The sequence below is a fragment of the Aotus nancymaae genome, unplaced genomic scaffold (genome assembly GCF_030222135.1).
Source record: "Aotus nancymaae isolate 86718 unplaced genomic scaffold, 86718_ANA_hifiasm-v0.15.2.pri h1tg000089l, whole genome shotgun sequence".
Lineage (NCBI taxonomy): Eukaryota > Metazoa > Chordata > Mammalia > Primates > Aotidae > Aotus > Aotus nancymaae.
In genome coordinates, this window is record NW_026988504.1 from 22,042,239 (window position 1) to 22,063,360 (window position 21,122).

General features: G+C 49.2%; 2 protein-coding genes across 5 annotated transcripts in view; one reads left to right on the top strand and one right to left on the bottom strand.

Annotated features, from left to right (window-relative positions):
- The window catches only part of EFTUD2 (elongation factor Tu GTP binding domain containing 2), a 52,291-nt gene extending 39,776 nt beyond the window's left edge, over positions 1 to 12,515 (top strand). Inside the window, exons 16-28 of the mRNA XM_021673697.2 lie at positions 316 to 509; positions 2,414 to 2,525; positions 2,915 to 3,055; positions 4,298 to 4,399; positions 6,380 to 6,462; positions 7,909 to 7,995; positions 8,231 to 8,357; positions 8,560 to 8,647; positions 9,284 to 9,402; positions 9,529 to 9,623; positions 10,453 to 10,606; positions 11,524 to 11,631; positions 11,963 to 12,515. Coding sequence (XP_021529372.1) covers positions 316 to 509; positions 2,414 to 2,525; positions 2,915 to 3,055; positions 4,298 to 4,399; positions 6,380 to 6,462; positions 7,909 to 7,995; positions 8,231 to 8,357; positions 8,560 to 8,647; positions 9,284 to 9,402; positions 9,529 to 9,623; positions 10,453 to 10,606; positions 11,524 to 11,631; positions 11,963 to 12,058 — 1,506 coding nt within the window. The 3' untranslated portion in view covers positions 12,059 to 12,515. The remainder of the gene's footprint in view (positions 1 to 315; positions 510 to 2,413; positions 2,526 to 2,914; positions 3,056 to 4,297; positions 4,400 to 6,379; positions 6,463 to 7,908; positions 7,996 to 8,230; positions 8,358 to 8,559; positions 8,648 to 9,283; positions 9,403 to 9,528; positions 9,624 to 10,452; positions 10,607 to 11,523; positions 11,632 to 11,962) is intronic.
- Positions 12,516 to 12,875: 360 nt separating this feature from the next.
- HIGD1B (HIG1 hypoxia inducible domain family member 1B) lies at positions 12,876 to 16,378 on the bottom strand. Of its 4 annotated transcripts, none has more exons than XM_012444072.3 (4): positions 15,988 to 16,378; positions 14,728 to 14,878; positions 13,949 to 14,083; positions 12,876 to 13,023 (listed from the first exon to the last, which is right to left on the bottom strand). In XM_012444072.3, the coding sequence occupies exons 2-4, from the start codon at positions 14,825 to 14,827 to the stop codon at positions 12,959 to 12,961; spliced, it is 300 nt and encodes a 99-aa protein (XP_012299495.1). In that variant the 5' UTR covers positions 14,828 to 14,878; positions 15,988 to 16,378; the 3' UTR covers positions 12,876 to 12,958. The 4 variants fall into 4 exon arrangements, with proteins under 4 accessions (XP_012299495.1, XP_012299493.1, XP_012299494.1 ...); XM_012444070.3 differs by having other exon boundaries at positions 14,728 to 14,920; XM_012444071.3 differs by lacking the exon at positions 15,988 to 16,378 and adding an exon at positions 14,962 to 15,124.
- Positions 16,379 to 21,122: the final 4,744 nt, after the last annotated feature.

A 21,122-nucleotide genomic window follows, 5' to 3' on the forward strand; every position in this document is an offset into this window, starting at 1 on the left:
ATTGAGTTACATCTTAAGAGAAAATTTGGGCTAGTGAGTAGTCTTGTTAACAGTGCCAGTCTGCCATCCTAAATCTGTGTCTCTTCCTCAAGGCCTTTATCCTCCCAAAAAAAGGAAGAGAATATTTTTGCTCTGCCATGTGTCCTATTCACCCTCGTTAGAGAGATGGGATAGAACATAGTTTGAAGATGAGATTGCCTCATCTTTCTCTGTTTCTCATAGAGCTCATGTACTTGCTGTCAAGGGAAATGGCAGGGAGTGGTACTTCCCCAGAAGGTAGATGTGGTTGAAGCTGCACTCTGTTTTCTCTTCCAGGGCCCCCTGATGTGCCACACTACTAAGATGTACAGCACAGATGATGGAGTTCAGTTTCACGCCTTTGGCCGGGTGCTGAGTGGCACCATTCATGCTGGGCAGCCTGTGAAGGTCCTCGGGGAGAACTACACCCTGGAGGATGAGGAAGACTCCCAGATATGCACCGTGGGCCGCCTTTGGATCTCTGTGGCCAGGTACCGCCAACCAGAGCCCCAGGGATATGCCTTTGTGTCTATCCAGGGATTGCCCCCAAGGAGCTGGAAGGGGTGATCCTCCTTGGAAGTAGTTGCAAGGCTCTGTGCAAGAGGCGGTAAAGTGGCCCTCCCTCCGTAGGTCTATTGACTTCTAGTTCTTCCTACCCAAGATTTGCTGGGGCCAAAGACAGCTACTGCTGGAATAGTGCCAGAAGCTTTGCCTTTGCACTTTGGGTGGCTTGGGTGAACTCTTTTTTTAAACCTTGTTTGTTTTGAGACAGGGTCTCACTCTATTTCCTAGGCCAGAGTGCAGTGGTACAGTGGTACAATCTCAGCTCACTGTAACCTCCGCCTCCTGGGTTCAAGTAATCCTTCTACTTCAGCCTCCCAAGTAGCTGGAACTACAAGTACACACCACCACGTCTGGCTAATTTTAAATTTTTTTGTAGAGACAGAGTCTCACTATATTGCCCTGGCTGGTCTCAAACTCCTGGGCTCAAGCGATCCTCCCACCTTGGCCTCTCAAAGTGTTGGGATTATAGGCATGAGCCACCACACCTGGCCTTAAAGCCCTTTTGAAAGCCCGATGCTTGTATGAACTTTTGTAGCATGATTTCCATTGTTACTCATCTTAATCCTCCTCTTTTCATTTCCTCTCCTGTGTTGCTTAAGTCATAATATTTGTGTTGCTTCCCAAAAGAAATGTTTCCCTACCTCCACTGTCTACTCTTTGACCAAGAGAGAAGACTTCACTGGATCCCTTGTGGCATCCCAGTCTGCAGAGTCAAACTCAGCTTGGGCCTTTGGGCTCCTTGTCAGTTTATGAGTTTGGTTTCCCAGTTGACAAGTTAGACCCAGGCATTCGTGTTCCCTAAGGTGGCTACTCTGCCTCTATGATGGCCCCTTTTGCCAAATCCACCCTAAATGCCAAAAGGCAGCATATTGAAGAGCTGGGAAAGTGGAAGTTTTCTGTGATGCTTTTTTTTTTCTTTCTTTCTTTCTTTCTTTTTTTTTTAATACAGAATCTCACTCTGTTGCCCAGGCTGGAGTGCAGTGGCATGATCTCAGCTCACTGCAACCTCTGCTTCCCGGGTTCAAGAGATCCTCCTGCCTCAGCTTCCCAGGTAGCTGGGATTATAGGCATGCACCACCACGTCCAGCTAATTTTTTATATTTTTGATAGAGATGGGGTTTCACCATATTGGCCAGGCTGGTCTCGAACTCCTGATCTCAGGTGATCTGCCTGCCTCAGCCTCCCAAAGTGCTGGGATTACAGGCGTGAGCCACCGCTCCCAGTCTTCTGTGATGCTTTTGCTAGCCCCTTACAGTCGACACCTTGGGCAGCAGCTTTTTACCATGAGCCTCCAGTTGGAGTAAGATTTTCCTGTTTGGTCCTCACATAAATACCTTGTCCTTTTTTTTCATGACACTCATCAGTTTGTAACCACATGCATGTGTGGATAATGATAGTTTATTGTATCTCTCCCCTGCTAGAGTGTATCTGTTTTGCTTACCCCTGTTCTTGGCATGTAGCAAGTACTCAGTAAATTTTTGTAGAATAGGTCAGGTGCGGTGGCTCACACCTGTAATCCTAGCACTTTGGGAGGCTGAGGCAGGAGGATTGCTTGAGCTAAGGAGTTCAAGACCAGCCTAGATAACATGGCAAAACCCTGTCTTTACAATAAATACAAAAATTAGTTGGGCATTGTAGCCTGTGCCTGTAGTGCCAGCTACTTGGAGGGCTGAGGCAGAAGGATCACTGGAACTTTAGAAGTTCGAGGCTGCAGTGAGCCAAGATTGTGCAACTGCACTCCAGGCTGGTAACAAAGTGAGGTCCTGTCTCAAAAAAAAAAAAAAGGAATGCATGCTCCGCCTAAGTTTCACTGCTGCTTATTGGACCACAGGTACCACATTGAGGTGAACCGTGTTCCTGCTGGCAACTGGGTTCTGATTGAAGGTGTGGATCAACCAATTGTGAAGACAGCAACCATAACTGAACCCCGAGGCAATGAGGAGGTAGAGTTTCTGAAGAGACCAACTGGGTTGGCTTACGCTAGATGGTCCCATGGACACACATGAGCAACAAACAGGGGACTGATTCAGAGTCATTGCCATGTCCGGGTTCTAGGCTTAGCTTTCTTGATGTGACCCTGCTGGAGTCTCCCTGTACTCGGCTCAGGTGCTAGGAATTAGGACAGGTGCCTTTTATTCTTTTCCTCCTCCCTTTGTTCTGCCAGAATACCTGGGAAGAAATGGTCCTTCAGGTTACCCCCATGCAGCCCCAGGCTCCTGGTTGGGGAATACATAGTCTGATCCTAAGCAAGTCCTCTGCTCCTCTCATACCTCTGCACTTTCTGTGCCTGCTCATGCCAGTTGCCCTCAATCCTTTGTGCTTTGGATCTCAGGCTCAGATTTTCCGGCCCTTGAAGTTCAATACCACATCTGTTATCAAGATTGCTGTGGAGCCAGTCAACCCCTCAGAGCTGCCCAAGATGCTTGATGGCCTGCGCAAGGTCAACAAGAGCTATCCATCCCTCACCACCAAGGTATGCCCATGGTCTGCAACAACTGCTGAGCCCCGCTATCCCCAGCTGAGTGGGCGGAGCAACACGCCGCTTCGTGCCTGTGACCTGCTGCTTCCGGCAACCTATGTCAGGAGCAATCTCAGCCTGTGGCTGTCATGTGAAGGCAGGACAAGACGTGTGTGTGTGAGTGTGTGTGTGTGTGTGTGTATGGTGTAGCCTGTGGCAGTCATATGAAGGCAGGACAAGACGTGTGTGTGGGTGTGTGGGTGTGTGGGTGTGTGTGTGTGTGTGTGTGTGTGGTGTAGCCTGTGGCTGTCATGTGAAGGCAAGACAAGCCCCGTGTGTGTGTGTGTGTGTGTGTGTGTGTGTGTGTGAGTGAGATATAACCTGCGGCTGTCATGAAGGCAGGACAAGACCCGTGTGTGTGCGTGTGTGTGTAGTGGGGGTGGTATAGCCTGTGGCTGTCATGTGAAGGCAGGACAAGCCCCATGTGCGTGTGCGTGTGTGTGTGTGTGTGTGTGTGTGTGTGGTGTAGCCTGTGGCTGTCATGTGAAGGCAGGACAAGATATGTGTGTGTGTGTGCGCGCGCGCACGTGCGTGCACGCGTGTGTGTGTGTGAGAGATAACCTGTGGCTGTCATGAAGGCAGGACAAGACCTGTGTATGTGTGTGGTGTGTGGTGGAGGGGGTGATATAGTGATATAGCCTGCAGCTATCATGTGAAGGCAGGACAAGCCCCATATGTGTGTGTTCGTGTGTGTGTGTGTGTGTGTGCATTTGAAAGCAGGACAAGTCGTGTGTGTGTGTGTGTGTTTTGTGTTCCCCATATGTCTTTAGCTAGAAAAAAATATATTTAATGAATGTACTTTGAATTGATTCTCAAGAGAAGGAAAAGTGAGCTATTACTCTGATCCTTGTGCACTATGAGCCTGCCAGTGACCTTTCCAGGTAGCTGGCCAGGAGGACTAAAGAGTTAGCTTATGTCCATGGATGTAGGGTAGAGTTTGACCTAAATCATTAAAATGGGAATTAAATCATTAACTTCACACCTAGTAGCACTGTGCTGAGCGGTCTGGTGTCTTGAGGACCCGCTCATGGGCAGATACTCCTCACTGAACCTTCTTGAAGAGGCTGGAACAGATGCTAAGTAGTAGCTGTTTCTGATAAGCACCTTCTTGTGGGCTCTGGCCTTGATTTTGTTTGCATGTGCTGTTGCTGGCATAAGAGAATCCAGGCTGTGACTGCCAGGACTATTGTGTTGCAGGTGGAGGAGTCTGGCGAGCATGTGATCCTGGGCACCGGGGAGCTCTACCTAGACTGTGTGATGCATGATCTGCGGAAGATGTACTCGGAGATAGACATCAAGGTAGAGCAGTGTCTGGCCAGGAGCTGGGTTTACAATCTAGACTTTCACAAGTGACCAAATCCTTGAATTCCCAGGAAGCTCCAAGGGAAGAGAGTGTACATGTGTTTGTGAAAACCATGATCTGTTACTTCTTATATGGGAAGGTTTTTGAGAACTGGTTTGCTCCCTTCTGCTGTGTCATATGTTTAAAATCAAGGCTCAGCCATGCTTGGTGGCTCACTCCCAGCACTTGGGGAGGCCAAGGTGGGAGGATTGCTTGAAGCCAGGAATTCAAGAGCAACCTGAGCAACAAAGTGAGACCCTGTCTCTACAAAAATTAAAATAAAAAAATTAGCCAGGCCAGGCATGGTGGCCCATGCCTGTAATCCCAGCACTTTGGGAGGGTGAGGTGGGAGAATCACTTGAGCCCAATTTGAGACCAGTCTGGGTACCATAGTGAAACCTCGTCTCCACAGACTGGCCCAGTGCAGTGACACATAGCTGTAGTGCAGCTACGGGGGCTTAAGTGGTAGGATCACCTGAGCCTAAAAGGTTGAGACTGCAATGAACTGTGATTGTGCCATTGCTCTCCAGCCTGAGCCTAGGAGATCATGGCTGCAGTGAGCAATGATTGTGTCATTGCTCTCCTTTTTGAAATGGAGTCATACCCTGTCTTAAAAAACTAAAAAAATAAAAATTAGGCGTGGTGGCTTGCACCTATAGTCCCAGCTACTCCAGAGGCTGAGGCAAGAGGATTGCTTGAGCCCAGTAGTTCGAGGCTGCAATGAGCTATGATCATGGGTGACAGAGCAAGACCCTGTCTCAAAAAATAAATACATTCCCATGTGTATTTTCTTTTTAGGTATTAGAAAAAAAGAGAGAAAATAAATAAATAAATACATTGAAAAGTAATAAAATAGGCCGAGCACGGTGGCCAACGCCTGTAATCCCAGCACTTTGGGAGACCAAGGCAGTTGGATTGCTTGAGGTCAGGAGTTCAAGACCAGCCTGAACAACATGGTGAAACCCCGTCTCTACTAAAAACACAAAAATTAGCCAGTCATGGTGGCAGTCACCTGTAATCCCAGCTAGTCAGGAGGCTGAGACAGGAGAATTATCTGAACATGGAAGGCGGAGGTTGCAGTGAGCTGTGATCGGACTATTGCACACCAGACATGGTGAGACTCTGTCTCAAAAAAAGAATCTGGGTAGAAAAATAAAAATAAATAAAAATAAATAAAAAAGAAAAGGCTCCCAAGCCAAAGTTATTCTTGGTCCATTGCTAGGGAAATAATTGCACGATTAACCCATGGGTGGTGATTAGGTCTCAGAGTGGGTGGTTTCAAGGAGAGAGTGGGGACTGGCTCTCTTGGATTCTTTATCAAGCCTTGATGTAGCCCCTCAAACCATGTGTTGCTTGGCCTCTGTGTCCTAGTTGAGATGTACTTTCTCCAAGAACCTGTGGTGTTGGGGACAAGTACCCTCAATACCCTTAGACTCTTCTACTGATGTTCCCAGGAAGGATTGGTGTCGTAGAGAACCCTAGGCTTCCCAGGCAGCAGACCATGTGGAGGTTTCAGGGCAGAGCTGTGCACTCAGACGTTGTGGGTTGAGAATGTTGAGAATGGCACGGGTGCACACCAGTGGGTCTCTAGCACCAGCTCTGTCAGACCCATGGGCGTTGTTCAGTGAATGGTGGTGGGTGGCTGAATGGATGTTGAGAGCTACCTTAGAAGACTAGAATTAAGGCCCTAATGTGATACCCGACTTGCTCTTGTCTCAGCAGTCTAATTTCTTTACTACAGAAAGTTTTCTCAGGCTTTTTGGTGGTGTTATGGACAGCTCTTCTAACCTGCTGTTGTACTTGTCACTTGTGCTGATTAAGGCAGTTGGGGTTTTCACAGAGGTAGTGTCAAGGGAGCTTCTGAATTCCCTTAGGTAAAAGGTTGTCCTTCCAACAAAATTAGACCTCGATTCAGTAATTTATTTTCTATTTCCCAGGTGGCTGACCCAGTTGTCACGTTTTGTGAGACGGTGGTGGAAACATCCTCCCTCAAGTGCTTTGCTGAAACACCTAATAAGAAGTAAGCAGGGAGCACAGTGTCCCCGGGACTGCAGCCTCCAGGATACTGTCTCTCCTTTATCTGCCACCTCCACCCCACACCGTGAGCACTATGCACAGAGAGACCTCTACAGCTCGGAATGAGGGGTGCTTAGAATACTCGAGTTACACTCCAGCCCTCTCACCCTTCTGCCTTTGAACACAGTGCCCTGGGATTATTTGCCTTGGATATTCCCAAGAGGAGTTTCCTAAGTGCCACTTAGCTTCTGTAAAATGACCATCTTGAAACTTTACTCCAAACCTTGCTCTTTTTTTGGTTTTTGGTTTTTTTGACACAGGCCAGAGTGCAGCCTCGACTTGCTGGGGCTTAAGCAATCCTCCCAAGCAGCTAGGACCATGGGTACATGCCACGCCACCTGTTTTTGTTTGTTTTGTTTTGTTTTTGCCCAAACTGGTCGTAGACTCTTGGGCTCAAGCATTCCTCCCACTTTGGCCTCCCAAAGTGTTGGGATTATAGGTGTGAGCCACCATGCCCATCTTAAACCTTACTTCTTCTTTCTTTCTTTCTTTTTTTTTTTTTTTTTTTTTTTTGAGACAGAGTCTTACTCTTTTGCCCAGACTGGAGTGCAGTGGCATGATCTCGGCTCACTGCAGCCTCTGCCTCCCAGATTCAAATGGTTCTCATGTCTTGACCTCCCGAGTAGCTGGGATTACAGGTGCACACCAGCACACCTGGCTAAGTTTTTGTATTTTTAGTAGAGACAGGGTTTCACATGTTGCCCATGCTGATCTCGAACCCCTGACCTCAGGCAGTCCGCCCACCTCATCCTCCCAAAGTGCTGGGATTACAGGCATAAGCCACTGTGCCCAGCCTAAACTTTTTTTTAAAGACCAGGAGATTCAAATGAAAGAAAGAAGATAAGCGCTTTGCCCTTTTTGCTCTCCCTTGCCCCGATCCTGTGGCTTTTTTGTTTTTTTCCTTGAGATAGGGTCTCACTCACTCTGTCATCCAGGCTGGATTACAGTAGTGCTATCATGGCTCACTGCAGCCAATCTCCCCAGCTCAAGCGATCTCCCACCTTAGCCTCCCGAGTAGCTAGGACTACAGCTGTGCCAACCACACCTGACTGATTTTTTTTTAGAGCTGGGGTATGTTGCTTTGTTGCCCAGGCTGTCAGTATTTGTTTGTTTGTTTGTTTTTAAGAGGCAGTATCTTGCTGTGTCACCCAGGCTGGAATGCATTGGTGAGAGCCATGGCTCACTGCAGCCTCAAATTCCTAGGTTTAAGTGATTCTCCTGCCTTGACCTCTCAAAGTGCTGGGATTACAGATCTGAGCCACCATGCTTGAAACCCATGTCTTTCACTGATGTCACTTCCTCAGCTGTCCATCTTGTAACCCTTTTTTTTAGGAATGCCTCTTCTGCTGTTCTGTTAGCCCGCCTCACCACCCATTTCCATTCTGACTAGGAACAAGATCACCATGATTGCTGAGCCTCTTGAGAAGGGCCTGGCAGAGGACATAGAGAATGAGGTGGTCCAGATTACATGGAACAGGTGAGAACAGGGCTCTGACACCAGGGTCAAAAGGAAGCAGGGATGCCACAGCTTACCTGCTGGGTCTCTAAGAGCACACATCTTTCTAGGAAGCATTTATATCTTTGCCTTTGCTCTTGTCCTGGGCATAGTGAGTAGAATGAGGTGACTGTCTCCTAGGAAGGGAAGGTTTGTGGATCCAGGACCAGCAATCACAGAGCTGGCCAACAGCTCCATTGTCTCCTCCTTTCCCCAGGAAGAAGCTGGGAGAGTTCTTCCAGACCAAGTATGATTGGGATCTGCTGGCTGCCCGTTCCATCTGGGCTTTTGGCCCTGATGCCACTGGCCCCAACATTCTGGTGGATGATACTCTGCCCTCTGAGGTACAGCAGAACTGATGGGAACCGGGTGGCGGTCTCTTACCTCTGGAGTGGAAGAAACTACTAAGTGTTTACTTCCAAAAAGTATTTTGTGTCCTCTTGTGAAGGACAATATCCTCTTACAGGCGTATCTATCTTCTCCTTCCTCTAAATACTTCAGCTGTTGTCAGGATGACTGCTAAGGAGGCCTCATGTTTCTCTGTAGGTTGACAAGGCTCTTCTTGGTTCAGTGAAGGACAGCATCGTTCAAGGTTTCCAATGGGGAACCAGGGAGGGCCCCCTCTGTGATGAGTGTAAGTCCGCCAGCACTCCCCGACCCCAGTCCTCAAGGGTCCTTACAGCCAGTCTTATGAGTAGGATGGGCTCACCATCTTTAGGACTGGGCAGGAGAAGCAGCTTGGGGTACACAGGACTGTCCCATGTCTTGGGCCAACTTCTTTTCTTCTCCCTTCTTATCCTGGTACATCCGTGTGGTATAGTCTGGGAATTTAAGTCATTTCTAAACTGTTATTTGCTCCTCATTTCTGAGAAGCGTTTGGCCCTGGGCATATTTGAGGAGAAATATCAAGGGGATGATGAGATTGGAGTGTTTTATAGACCCTGATTGGGCTTTATGGGACCAAATGTACAGGGATTTATTCTACATCCACAAAAATGTAAATATCTGCAGAAAAAGGAAATAAACTTCTAGGAAAGCTCTATGTTTGAGCATGGCCTGAAGCAAACCCTAAGAGCATTTGCTTAACTTCTGACCTCTTTGCCATGGGCCTTGCTTATTCAGTTAGAGCTCCTACCTCCAATGTGGTTTCTGTACCATGTCTTTCATGACTGCAAGACAACTGCAGTGTTACAGGAGACTGCTACTCCGCCATGGCCCCATGGCGGGCCCAGAACCTCTCTCCAGTCAGCTGCCCCCACCTCCTTTACAGTGATTCGGAACGTCAAGTTTAAGATTCTGGATGCAGTGGTTGCCCAGGAGCCCCTGCACCGCGGCGGGGGCCAGATCATCCCCACAGCCAGGAGAGTTGTCTACTCTGCCTTCCTCATGGTAAGAGAATGAGGCTACAGGGGACCATCTGCTTCACTGGACAGGGCACTAAGAGGAGGAGCAACTGGGACTGCAGGCCGCCAGCCTTCCCCAAGCTGAGGGCCCTTTCTTCTCACTCTGCTGCAGGCCACTCCTCGTCTGATGGAGCCTTACTACTTTGTAGAGGTCCAGGCGCCTGCAGATTGCGTCTCTGCAGTTTATACTGTCCTGGCCAGGCGCAGGTGAGCAGCCGCAGGTATATTAGGGAGAATGCTGAGAGCAAGAGCAGACCAAGTGGCACCTTGGCTCCTGCAGGGAGGAGGGGTTGGCCTCCCCTTCCCTCTTCACTCTGGAAACCCTGAGAGCTGATTTTCCAGAAGGAAGTATGGAAAGGGTGAGGCAAGCCCCAGCTTTTCTTCAGATTAAAATTTGATGTTTCTTTTGGGGTCCCCTCCTCAGAGAGCTCTTGGAGGAAGTGCTGAGGCAAGTCAGTGACGGGAATGTTTTTGGGCCTGTGTCCCATCACTATCCCACTCCTGTCCTCTCCAGAGGTTGCTGCCACTTTGACTTCCACAGGGAATTAGGCTAGGCGCAGTCTCTCACGCCTTTAATTCCAGCACTTTAGGAACCTGAGGCGGGTGGATCACCTGAGGTCAGGAGTTCAAGACCAGCCTGACCAACATGGAGAAACCCCATCTCTACTAAAAATACAAAATTAGCTGGGTGTGGTGGCACATGCCTGTAATCCCAGCTACTTGGGAGGCTGAGGCAGGAGAATCGCTTGAACCTGGGAGGCAGAGGTTGTGGTGAACCAAGATCATGCCATTGCACTCCAGCCTGGGCAACAAGAGCAAAACTCCTTCTCCAAAATAAAAATAAAAAACAACTCAAGACCACAGGGAATTATACTGAGAGCCCTGAGCCTTTTCTGCTCTGTAGAACATTCTTGGTTACTCTTTCTTTGATGGTAGCTCTGGACTGGGATGCGTTTGGGAACAGCCAATGGCAGATTGCTTCTTGTCTTTTGGTCTTTGTATAACTAGAGACTCGGCCTTTATTTTTTTGTCTCAGGGGGCACGTGACTCAGGATGCACCCATCCCAGGCTCCCCTCTGTACACCATCAAAGCTTTTATCCCAGCCATCGACTCTTTTGGCTTTGAGACCGATCTCCGGACTCACACCCAGGGACAAGCCTTTTCTCTGTCTGTCTTCCACCATTGGCAGGTGAGAAAACAATGCAGGCTGGCTGGCTGGCTTGGCCTCGCACCTCTGCAAGCCTCATCCCCTTCTGTCCTGATCCCACTCCAAGCCCTAAGTGAGATGTACAGCATCCTAGAGAAGAGTCCTCTTATGGGGAGCATATATTCAGGGCAACTTGAATCTGTGTCTCTCAGTTTAAAAAAAAAAAAATAGAGGACCAGCATGGTGGCTCACACCTGTAATCCCAGTACTGTGGGAGGCCAAGGCAGGCAGATCATGAGGTCAGGTGTTCGAGACTAGCCTGGCCACCATGGTAAAACCCTGTCTCTACTAAAAAAAAAAAAAAAAAAAAAATTAACTGGGCACAGTGGTGGGCACCTGTAATCCCAGCTACTCAGGAGGCTGAGGCAGGAGAATCACTTGAACCCAGGAGGCAGAGGTTGCAGGGAGGCAGAGGTTGCAGTGAGCCAAGATCGCGCCACTGCACTCCAGCCTGGGTGACAGAGCAAGAGTCCGTCTCAAAAAAAAAAAAGAAATAATAAATTTTAAAATAAAATAGGCTGAGTGCGTTGGCTCACACCTGTAATCCCAGCACTTTGGGAGGCTGAGGCGAGTGGATCACCAGAGGTCAGGAGTTTGAGACCAGACTAACACAGAGAAACTCTGTCTCTGCTAAAAATACAAAATTAGCCGGGCGTGGTGGTGCATGCCTGTAATCCCAGCTACTCAGGAGGCTGAGGCAGGAGAATCGCTTGAACCCAGGAGGCAGAGGTTGCAGTGAGCCAAGATCATGCCATTGAACTCCAGCCTGGGCAACAAGAGCGAAACTCGGTCTCAAAAAAAAAAAAATTTTTTTTTGTTTAATAAATAAGAATCCTGCTTCTGGCCCCAAATCTTCTGGGGAGTCTGCCTGGGCCATCTGAAATTCCTTTGCCTTTTAGATTGTCCCTGGTGATCCTCTGGACAAGAGCATTGTCATTCGCCCTTTGGAGCCACAGCCAGCTCCTCACCTGGCCCGGGAATTCATGATCAAAACTCGTCGTAGAAAGGTATGTCTTCCTTGGGCCTGTTGCCATCCCTCAACCCCCCAGGACTCTCAGAAGTAGGATCTCTATCTCTGTCTTTTGGCCCCTTTTCCTAAAGGACCCTTTTCCAATGTAGACATATGATCTGTATACTCTTGAGGCAACTAGACCTGGGCCCCAGTCTTGCTGTGAAAGGAGAGCCTTATCCTCCCATAGTACCCTGAAAGCAGGGCTCCTGAAACACCACCACCTACATTCCTGCTACCACTAGCCTCACTGAGCGTAGGTCTTGGGTGGCCTCCCCACTCAGTCTGCCACCACCTCGGGCTTTCTTGTATTTTTCCATGTTCTGCAGGGCCTCAGTGAAGATGTGAGCATAAGCAAATTCTTCGATGATCCTATGTTGCTGGAACTCGCCAAACAGGATGTTGTGCTCAATTACCCCATGTGAGTGCATGGACTCCTGGCAGCTCCTGCTCCCTACAGTGGGTTGCAACTCCTGCACTTGAAGCTGAGACCTGGTATGACATGGCCTTCGTGTTGTTAGAGAGTATCTGGAAGCTGCTGTTGGCATCTTGAACAACTCACCAACCTCTAACCCAGAGTGCCAGTGAGAGAGGAGCATTTGGCCTCCTGCTTCCTTCTGTGCCCTCTGCCAGGCTCCATTTCTAAGGAAAGAGAGGAGCTTGCTTGGGCTCACAGAAAGAGAAGGGGGGATGGAATCCCAAGGGGCCCTATCTTTGGTATTTACATGGAATTTTATTTTCTCCAAGTTTGACCTTCGCCATGGTTTGCAAGTGAACAGAACATTTTGACCTCTGTCTTGCTCTTCTCCTTTCATCCCCGTCTCCCCTGCCCCGTCTGGTCCTGGTGCTTACATTCTGAATATATGTCATCTCCCAAGAGGCTTCACTGCTTCTGCTTCCAGCTGCAGCCTCCTTCCTGCCTGAGTCCCCAGGGAAGCAGCCTGCCTTTTAATTCAGTGTTCCCATGAGCATCAAGGCCCTGTTATTGCCCCCTTGCTCCCAGTCCGTGCTGCTTCAGGGTGGGACCTAAGATGGCTTGGGAGTTGTTGGGTTCCTGGGATCAGAGGTCTACCCCACCACCTCAGGAAATTGCTGCCCCGCCCCCCAAGAATCTCCCTTGCCCTGGGGTATGGGGCCCTGGGGTATGGGGCCAGAGCACTTTGATTTCCAGCCATTTGCTCCAAGTCCTCTCCCCAGCCACTACCAGCCCCTTACTCTGTTCTCCCGCAATGAAAAAGAGTCTGATTTTCCTCAAAACTGCTTTATTAGGAACATACCAGGGATTGATTTAGGGAAGTCGGACTGCCTCGGCTCCTGTAGGAGTCCTACTTCTCTCCAGCATCCTGTGCCATCCTTTTGACATAATCGCTATACATTGTGTACACAGTCCCTGTGTGAGGGAAAAGAAGTCATGCCCCTTGGCATTGAACCCTTCACCCGTCCTCTGTCTCTCAGGTGTCCCAGGGGTTCACCTCTAGCTGCTCCCTTCAGAGTCCAGCTTCCTGCTCAGCCTCAGGTCCCAACACCTGGTCCAAGCATCTGACCACACAGCCTGGGGAAACCACCCATCTGACAGTTTACAAAGCAATTTCACATGTATTGTGTATCTGAGAAACCTTATAGCAACCTGTGAGGTAGGCAGGCCAGGGATGGTTATTGTTATACATCAGGAAACTGAGGCTCAGTGAGAAGGATTTGTCCACTGTCACAGCAAGTGGCTGCTTTTTAATCTCAAGAGGAAGAGAAATTCAACGTGTTCTGTTGCATGATTTTTGTCATCCTAGGGCAAACTGTCATGAGACACTGTACACCATCCCCACTGGCCTGGACAGGAGCCTAAACAGGGTAGATGGCTCGGAACAGCGGCTTTGCCAAGGATGTGATGTGGAGCCCAGAATAGGGAACAGGGACTTAGGTCCCTTTTTTTCTTTTCTTTTTTGAGATGGAGTCTCACTTTGTTGCCTAGGCTGGAGTGCAGTGGCACAATCTCGGCTCACTGCAGCCTCTGCCTCCCAGGTTCAAGCAATTCTCCTGCCTCAGCCTCCTGAGTAGCTGGGACTACAGGCACACACCACCACGCCTGGCTAATTTTTGTATTTATAGTAGAGATGGGGTTTCACCAGGTCCTCCAGGATGGTCTTGATATCCTGACCTTGTGATCCACCCACCTCGGCCTCCCAAAGTGCCGGGATCACAGGCATGAGCCACCATACCCAGCCAAGTCATGGTCCTTTTAACTGTTGGGACTTACAGATATACAGACTCTGCCTAATTGGTTTCATCTCATTCTCCTGCGACCCCACGAAGCTACTTACCTAGCATGATTGCACCCACTACACAGGCCTGCGCTGCCACTCGGGTGTGAATCAGGTGTATGGACATCTTGGTGGAACCACGAGCCCTCAGCCGGTAAATCCTGTATGCTGCTACCACCAAGCAGCCTCCTAAGCCTGTGGGCAGAGAACACGGCCCCTGGGCCACGGCCACAATGCACAGCACTCCCCTAATGAGAGACACCTCACCAGGCAGGCTGGACACCTGGATAAACAGCTGTTTTTATGCAGCATCTGGTGGGGGCGGGGGATGCAGGAGGCCTAGGGAGATCATTAGAATATTGAGTTTTGCCCTTCAATGGCATTTTCCAAGTGGCTGCCTCCCTCTAGTGATGCCCCTCGCCCATATACAAATAGCTGATCACCACGACACACCCCCTCCCCACCAATTTGCTTTGCTTTGGGACCTTCTCCAGCCACACTGCTGGCTGCCACCTCCTGGTACAGCTGTTTTCCTACTTTACCAGGGCCATCAGGAAGGAAGCCCTGGGGGACACCAAAGTGCTCCTCTGACCCTATTTGGGTGTTGGTGCTCAGCTTCCTCATAACCCATGTACTCGGTTGGCCGCCACCTCCGCCCATCCACATGTCCTCATTTCGTTGTAAGGGTTTACCCCTTGGCATCTTTGCTGTTAGTTCCCTTGTTCTGTGAGTAGGACCACTTGGGTTCTCTGACCTCTGCTTTATTCTTGGAAGGTACCAGAAGACATGATTGCTCAGAGAAGGCCCCCTACTTGCACCCCATTCCTTTCTTCACTTACCTATAGGCACCAGGGGAGATTCCCGAGTTTTCCTCAGGAGCTTCTTACACACACTGTCTTCATCCTCAGGTGACACCCACCAGCGTCTGTTAGCAGACATAATCCTGGACCTGGATGTAAGCAGCTGGGACACCTAGGCTGCAGCTCAGTTCTAGAGAGAGGCACTCCACAATCAGAACTCTGATTCCTCAGTCTGGAGAGGAAAGGAGGGTTACCCACTAAGACCCCTCTCACCATGCCCAACACAGCCTCTCCTTGAAAAGCTCTCCAGGTATCCCATCTCAGGTGGCTGGGCCACTAGTGCCATTTCTCCATCTCCGTTTCCTACCATCTGCCTCTTGCCCAGCTCATTCTAACTTCACTGTTTTCTCAGCTTCCCCTTCCCCCATCTGCATCCCTGTGGGTGTGATCCTTGGGCCAAGAAAAACAGCTGGAAAAATCCACGGATCAGGGTGGAGAAACAGTTCTTGAGTGTCGGGGCCCCGCTGGCCTTAGGTCTGTAATAGTTGGTCCTGAGGGAGTTCCAGAGCAGGATCTGGCCCCAGGGAGCCAGAACCATCCTAGACCAGACAGTGTTACAGCACTGGTTACCAAATTGCCAGAGATTGTAATGTTACACATCGATTTGCATGTCATTTAGCATATATTTTGCATATGAGTACCAAAGACATGGTTCCTGAGCTGCTCCTGTTTTTCCAGGTCCATCTCTCCAGGCAGGTTCTTCAAAATTACCAACTGGCTACCTTCATCTCTGGGCTGGAAACCCTGTCACTCTACTGGCTGACCCCTGTAAATGTCTTCTGTGATCAGAGTCTGAGTCCTGGTCCTCAGACCAGGGGTTCTACCAATAGGATGCCTTTTTCTTTTCTTTTCTTTTCTTTCTTTTTTTTTTTTTTTGAGGCAGCATCTCACTTTGTCACTCAGGCTGGAGCGCAGTGCCAATCACCACAACCTTGACCCTCCAGACTCAAGCAATCCTTCCATCTCAGCCCCTCAAGTAGCTGGGACTACAGGTGCATGCCACCACACCCAGCTAATTTTTGTATTTTTTGTAGAGACAGTTTTGCCACGTCACCCAGCCAATCTTGAACTCCTGGGCTCAGGCGATTTGCCCACCTCAGCCTCCCAAAGTGTTGGCATTACAGGCATGAGCCACTGCCTGCCCTGAGTCAGCTTCTATCCTAGTTAGATGATAGAACTCCTCTCCTGGAGGAGCAAGGACTCATGGCCCCCCCAGGTTCTTGGCATGCTGGTGCTTACCCTAGGAGATGGCTAGAATGTGGAGAGCGAGTGGCCAGTCCAGGGCTCTGCGTCTGCTGTTTTGAACTGACCAAAAGCGGTTGATGGAGCTGCCACAATGGGGTCAGGGAAGCAATGACTTGGGCTTTATGAAGACTTTGAAGTCAGGGATGGAGAGGGGAGGGGAAAGGACAGGGCATCGGTCTTAACCCCCCATCCGCTGAGTCCCAGGCCAGAGCTCCAGGCGCTGGAAAGTAAGGAAAGACCAGATGGAGAGGAGCCCCTGACTAGATTGTTTTCTAGTTCCCATGGAATTAAGTGGCTGGATCAGACAGGCTTGATGTGGAGAACGGAAATGGAGATGTAGGAACAAGGATGAGCAGAAAGCCTGGTACCCCAAGCAACACTGCCTCGGATTCTCTTAGGAACAATGTGGAATATAAATAAAATGCCCTAGCTGGGAGAGGCATGCTCTCTGGACTGCCTTTTGGTTTTGAGTTGTGTTTTGGTTTTTTTTTTCCCTGAGACCGAGTCTTGATCTGTTGCCCAGGCTGGAGTGCAGTGGCACAACCTTGGCTCACTGCAACCTCCACCTCCCAGGTTCAGGTGATTCTCCTGCCTCAGCCTCCCAAGTAGCTGGGATTACAGGCACGTGCCACCATGCCCAGCTAATTTTTTGTATTTTTAGTAGAGACAGGGTTTCACCATGTTGGTCAGGCTGGTCTCAAAATCCTGACCTCATGATCCACCCACCTTAGCCTTGCAAAGTGCTGGGATTACAAGCGTGAGCCACCACACCCTGCAGGTTTGGGTTTTTTTGTTTGTTTTTTGTTTTGAGAGGGAAGCTCTTTCGCCAGGCTGGAGTGCAGTGACATGATCTCGGCTCACTGCAACCTCCACCTCCTGGGTTCACGTGATTCTCCTGGCTTAGCCTCCCAAATAGCTGGGACTACAGGCACGTACCACCACGCCCAGCTAATTTTTGTATTTTTAGTAGAGACGAGGTTTCACCATATTGGCCAGAATGGTCTCTATCTCTTGACCTTGTGATCCACCTGCCTTGGCCTCCCAAAGTACTGGGATTAGAGGTGTGAGAAACTGCACCCGGCCGTGTTTTGTTTTTTTCTCAAGACAGGATCTCCCTCTGTTGCCCAGGCTATATGTTCTTAGCTTACTGCAGCCTCAAACTAAACTAGAGGCCCAAGAAACCCTCCCATCCCAGCCTCCTAAGTAGCTGGGACCACAGGTGCACACCACTACCACGCTTGGCTCATTTTTGTGTTTTTGGTAGAGACAGTTTTACCATGTTGCCCTGGCTGGTCTCAGAACTGGCCTCCCAAAGTGCTGGGATTACAGGTGGGAGCTATGGGGCCCAGCTTCTAGAATTCTATACTACCTATGGGGTGATGCTCACTCAGGTTACAGGGATGACAGTAACTGGGATTAGGGCTCTTCTGTACTCAGTGTATTTTTTTTTTCTTTTTTTGAGATCGAGTTTCACTCTTGTTGCCCAGGCTGGAGTGCAGTGGCGTGATCTCAGATCACTGCAACCTCTGCCTCCTGGGTTCAGGTGATTCTCCTGCCTCAGCCTCCCGAGTAGCTGGGATTATAGGTACCTGCCACCACGCCCAGCTAATTTTGATATTTTCAGTAGAGATGGGCTTTTGCCATGTTGGCCAGGCTGGTCTCGAACTCCTGACCTCAGGTAAAATGCCCACCTTGGCCTCCTAAAGTGCTGGGAATACAGGCGTGAGCCACTGCACCCGGCCCTATACTCAGTATATTTCAAAACTCTCAGCTATGCTATATGGTAAGTAGCAGTTTGTTCACAAAGGAATGGAGCTTCAGAGAGGCTGAATGACTTATCCGAGGATACACAGCTGGTATATGGCAGTTTTGTCATCTGAACCCAGGGCAGGTTGGCTCCAGTGTTTGCACTCCTAACTGCAATGCTAACCTCCAGGGGGCTGGTTAAACGGAAATTCTTTCCAGATGGATACTGAAGCTTAGGAATGCTAGTCAATCCTGGCATCCTTGTTTAGGAGAAGAAAAAGTACTTGCTAAGTAAATGGAAAAAGATAGGGTGTGCTAGGGAGATCCCACTCCATCCCAGGCCTTTGTTCCTTCCCTAGATTACTCAGCCCTGTGTGTTTATCCTAAAGGGGCTTTGCAGCACTGGAAATTTGTTCAGCAGTTGATGTCCTTTTCTCCCCCCAGCATTCACTGCTCTAGGCAGAGACCCAGGGTCACAGCAACTCCCCAGGGCCTTCACATGTCCCCAGCGTCCATGGGAACTCTCCTCCCAGTCTTTCACATACACCCTCCTGTGCTGCCTCTCCAGGTTCCAGCAGTGGCCTGAATTCTCAGGAGATGGACACTATATTCCCTTTGAAGTCCTTTGAAGAACAGGAGCCAAACCATGGATAGTGAGGTTCAGCTTCTCCCTATTGAAATGATGGTGATGTTCCCACAGCGTCTCAGCCAAGAGCTGAGAAATAATTGCTGTGATTACTGAGCACCTTCTATGGGCCAAGCTGTGTGTTAATTGCTTTGTTTTTATTTTATTTTGAGACAGAATCTCACTGTCACCCAGGCTGGAGTGCAATGGTAATCATAGCTCACTGCAGCCTTGAACTCCTGGGCTTAAGGCATCCTCTAGCCTCAGCCTCCCGAGTAGCTGGGATTACAGGTGCGTGCCACCACACCTAACTAATATTTGTATTTTTAATAGAGTTGGGGTTTCACCCTATTGGCTAGGCTGGTGTCAAACTCCTGCCCTCAAAGTGATCCACCCACCTTGGCCTCCCAAAGTGCTGGGATTATCCTCCTGAGCTGCCATGCCTGGCCTCTTTTGTGTAGATTAATCCTCACAATAGCAATGAGGTAGCTGCTATTATTATCTCCACTTCACAGACAAAAAACTGGGGCTCCATTAAGCGTTTTGCCCAATAGTAAGGGACAGAAAAAAGGCCAGATTTCTAACTCACTACTCAGGACTAACTTGAGAGAATGTAAAGTGGAGAAGTCTTGAAATAGAAGAAGCAAAATTGCTTTGTATTTCAAAAACTTCTGAGAACATACAGTAACTAAAAAAAACTTGAAGGAACAGATTTTTGTAGAGTCCTGCTTTAGTAAACAGATAAGATAAAATTATGATGGCATCATTTTTGTGAACATGCCGAGTCTTTAATGTTTTCCATTTATGCATTGCTACATTAGTAATTTGTTTAGTAGACCTCTTTTTCTTCCAAATCAGGTCACATCAATAGAAATTCTGATTTACATTCTGATCTAAATCAATGATGCAGACAGACTTAGTGTAGGCCAAAGCCAGACGTGGGATCAATTCGCCCACAAATCAACCACTCTAAATATTGGGTTCTGCCACTCAGTCTCTTAGAGTCTATGGCTTCATCGGTAAAAGCAAGGTAGCACCTGCCCAGAGGATGATCATAAGGGTTAAAAGAGAATTACTGTTAGAATTCCCCGTGCACTGCTGCTTCTCTTCCTCCACGAGCAAGTGGCAGGGAATGGGTAGCAGGCTGAGGGGAAAGTGGATAGTCCCTGACAACAGATGGCAAAGTTACCATATTCTATGTGGTTCCGAATTCAGCACAGCTTTTCTCATTCCCTTCCCCCAGACCCCCTCCTTCCTGGGCTTGCCCACCCTAATTGGAAACTTCAGGCTTGTTCTCCCTGTTGTGTTAAACGGGAAGGGATGGGGGGAAGGGGGACTAAGTCTTGAAGCTCTCAACACGATCTAAGGCACAGCTGTGCTATTTATAGCCCAAGGGAGCAAGTGACTGGGAGGGGAGGGACATGCAGCTTTTGCCTTGAGCTAATGGGAGCTGTGAGTGAGGGCATGATGGAGAATGAACTAGACTAGGGACAGAGGATGCTTGCAGTTGGGGTTGGAAAGGGAAGAAATGGGGTTGAAGGGCCGGGAGAATCAAAGGGGAGAACACATCAGGCTATGTAGTTGTGTCTGGGGGACTTGAGGTGTAAGGAGTGGAGTAACAGGAACAGGCAGTGAAAGTTTGCAGATAATACGGCTAGGCTGAGGCTGCTTCCTGGTGGAAGCAGGCTGTAACATCCCCCCATCGCCCCACCCTTTTAAAAACAGACATTGCCAAGGACATCCTAGCATTTGTCCAAGGACAGCCCCAAGGGCCATAGGCCTGAAGCCAGAAAGTGCCTTTGGTGTCCACTTATCTTGCTGAGAAGACTTCACATTTTTCTTTTTTTTTTGAGACAGAGTCTCGCTCTGTCGCCCAGGCTGGATTGCAGTGGCGTGATCTCGGCTCACTACAACTCCACCTCCTGAGTTCAAGCAATTCTCCCACCTTAGCCTCCTGAGTAGCTGGGATTATAGGTGCGCGTCACCATGTCCAGCTAATTTTTGTATTTTTAGTAGAGACGGGGTTTCACCATGTTGGCCAGAATGGTCTTGATTTCTTGACCTTGTGGGCCACCCACCTGGGCCTCCCAAAGTGCTGGGATTACAGGCATGAGCCACTGCGCCCAGACTCCCTGTTCCCAACAGGCAGCATTCTCAAAACTTACCTCTCTGGGCCTCTGTTTCCATCTTTCAAGACAGAAGAATCTGCTCTGAGTTTACTGGCCAAGTGGGGACCCTGGAAAGTGTGTAATGGAAATAGTGACACAATGCAGCCTTCAGATTGACCCTACTATTCCCAGACCACAGAGCCCCAGGATGACTCTCAAGTTCTCAAATTGGGTTTTGATCCTTTCCTGCCTGAGCCCCATGTGAATTAAAAGTGATGTGGTTCTCACAGCACCCGGCTGTTCCACTCCCTGCCAAAGACTGGAAATGAGACCCATTTCCCTGTTTGAAACTTAGGAGACTTTTTTCCCCTTCCTCCAGTAGCCAGTCTTTCTTGTTGTAGGAATGGTGAGCCTTCATTCACTTATTCACTCAGCATATGCTTCCTAAGTACCTACTATTTGCTGGGCTCTGTTCTAGGAGCTGGGACACAGTGCCCCACCCTCGGGGAGCTCACATTGTAGCAGACACTCTGGTTTGCTCCATATCCTGGCGAATGCCTGGGCCCAAGAGTCTCTAGCGTGGAATTCTGACCTCAGTTTCCCCACCATAATGGGAATAAAGGAAATCACTAGCTGGCAAGGTGATAGAG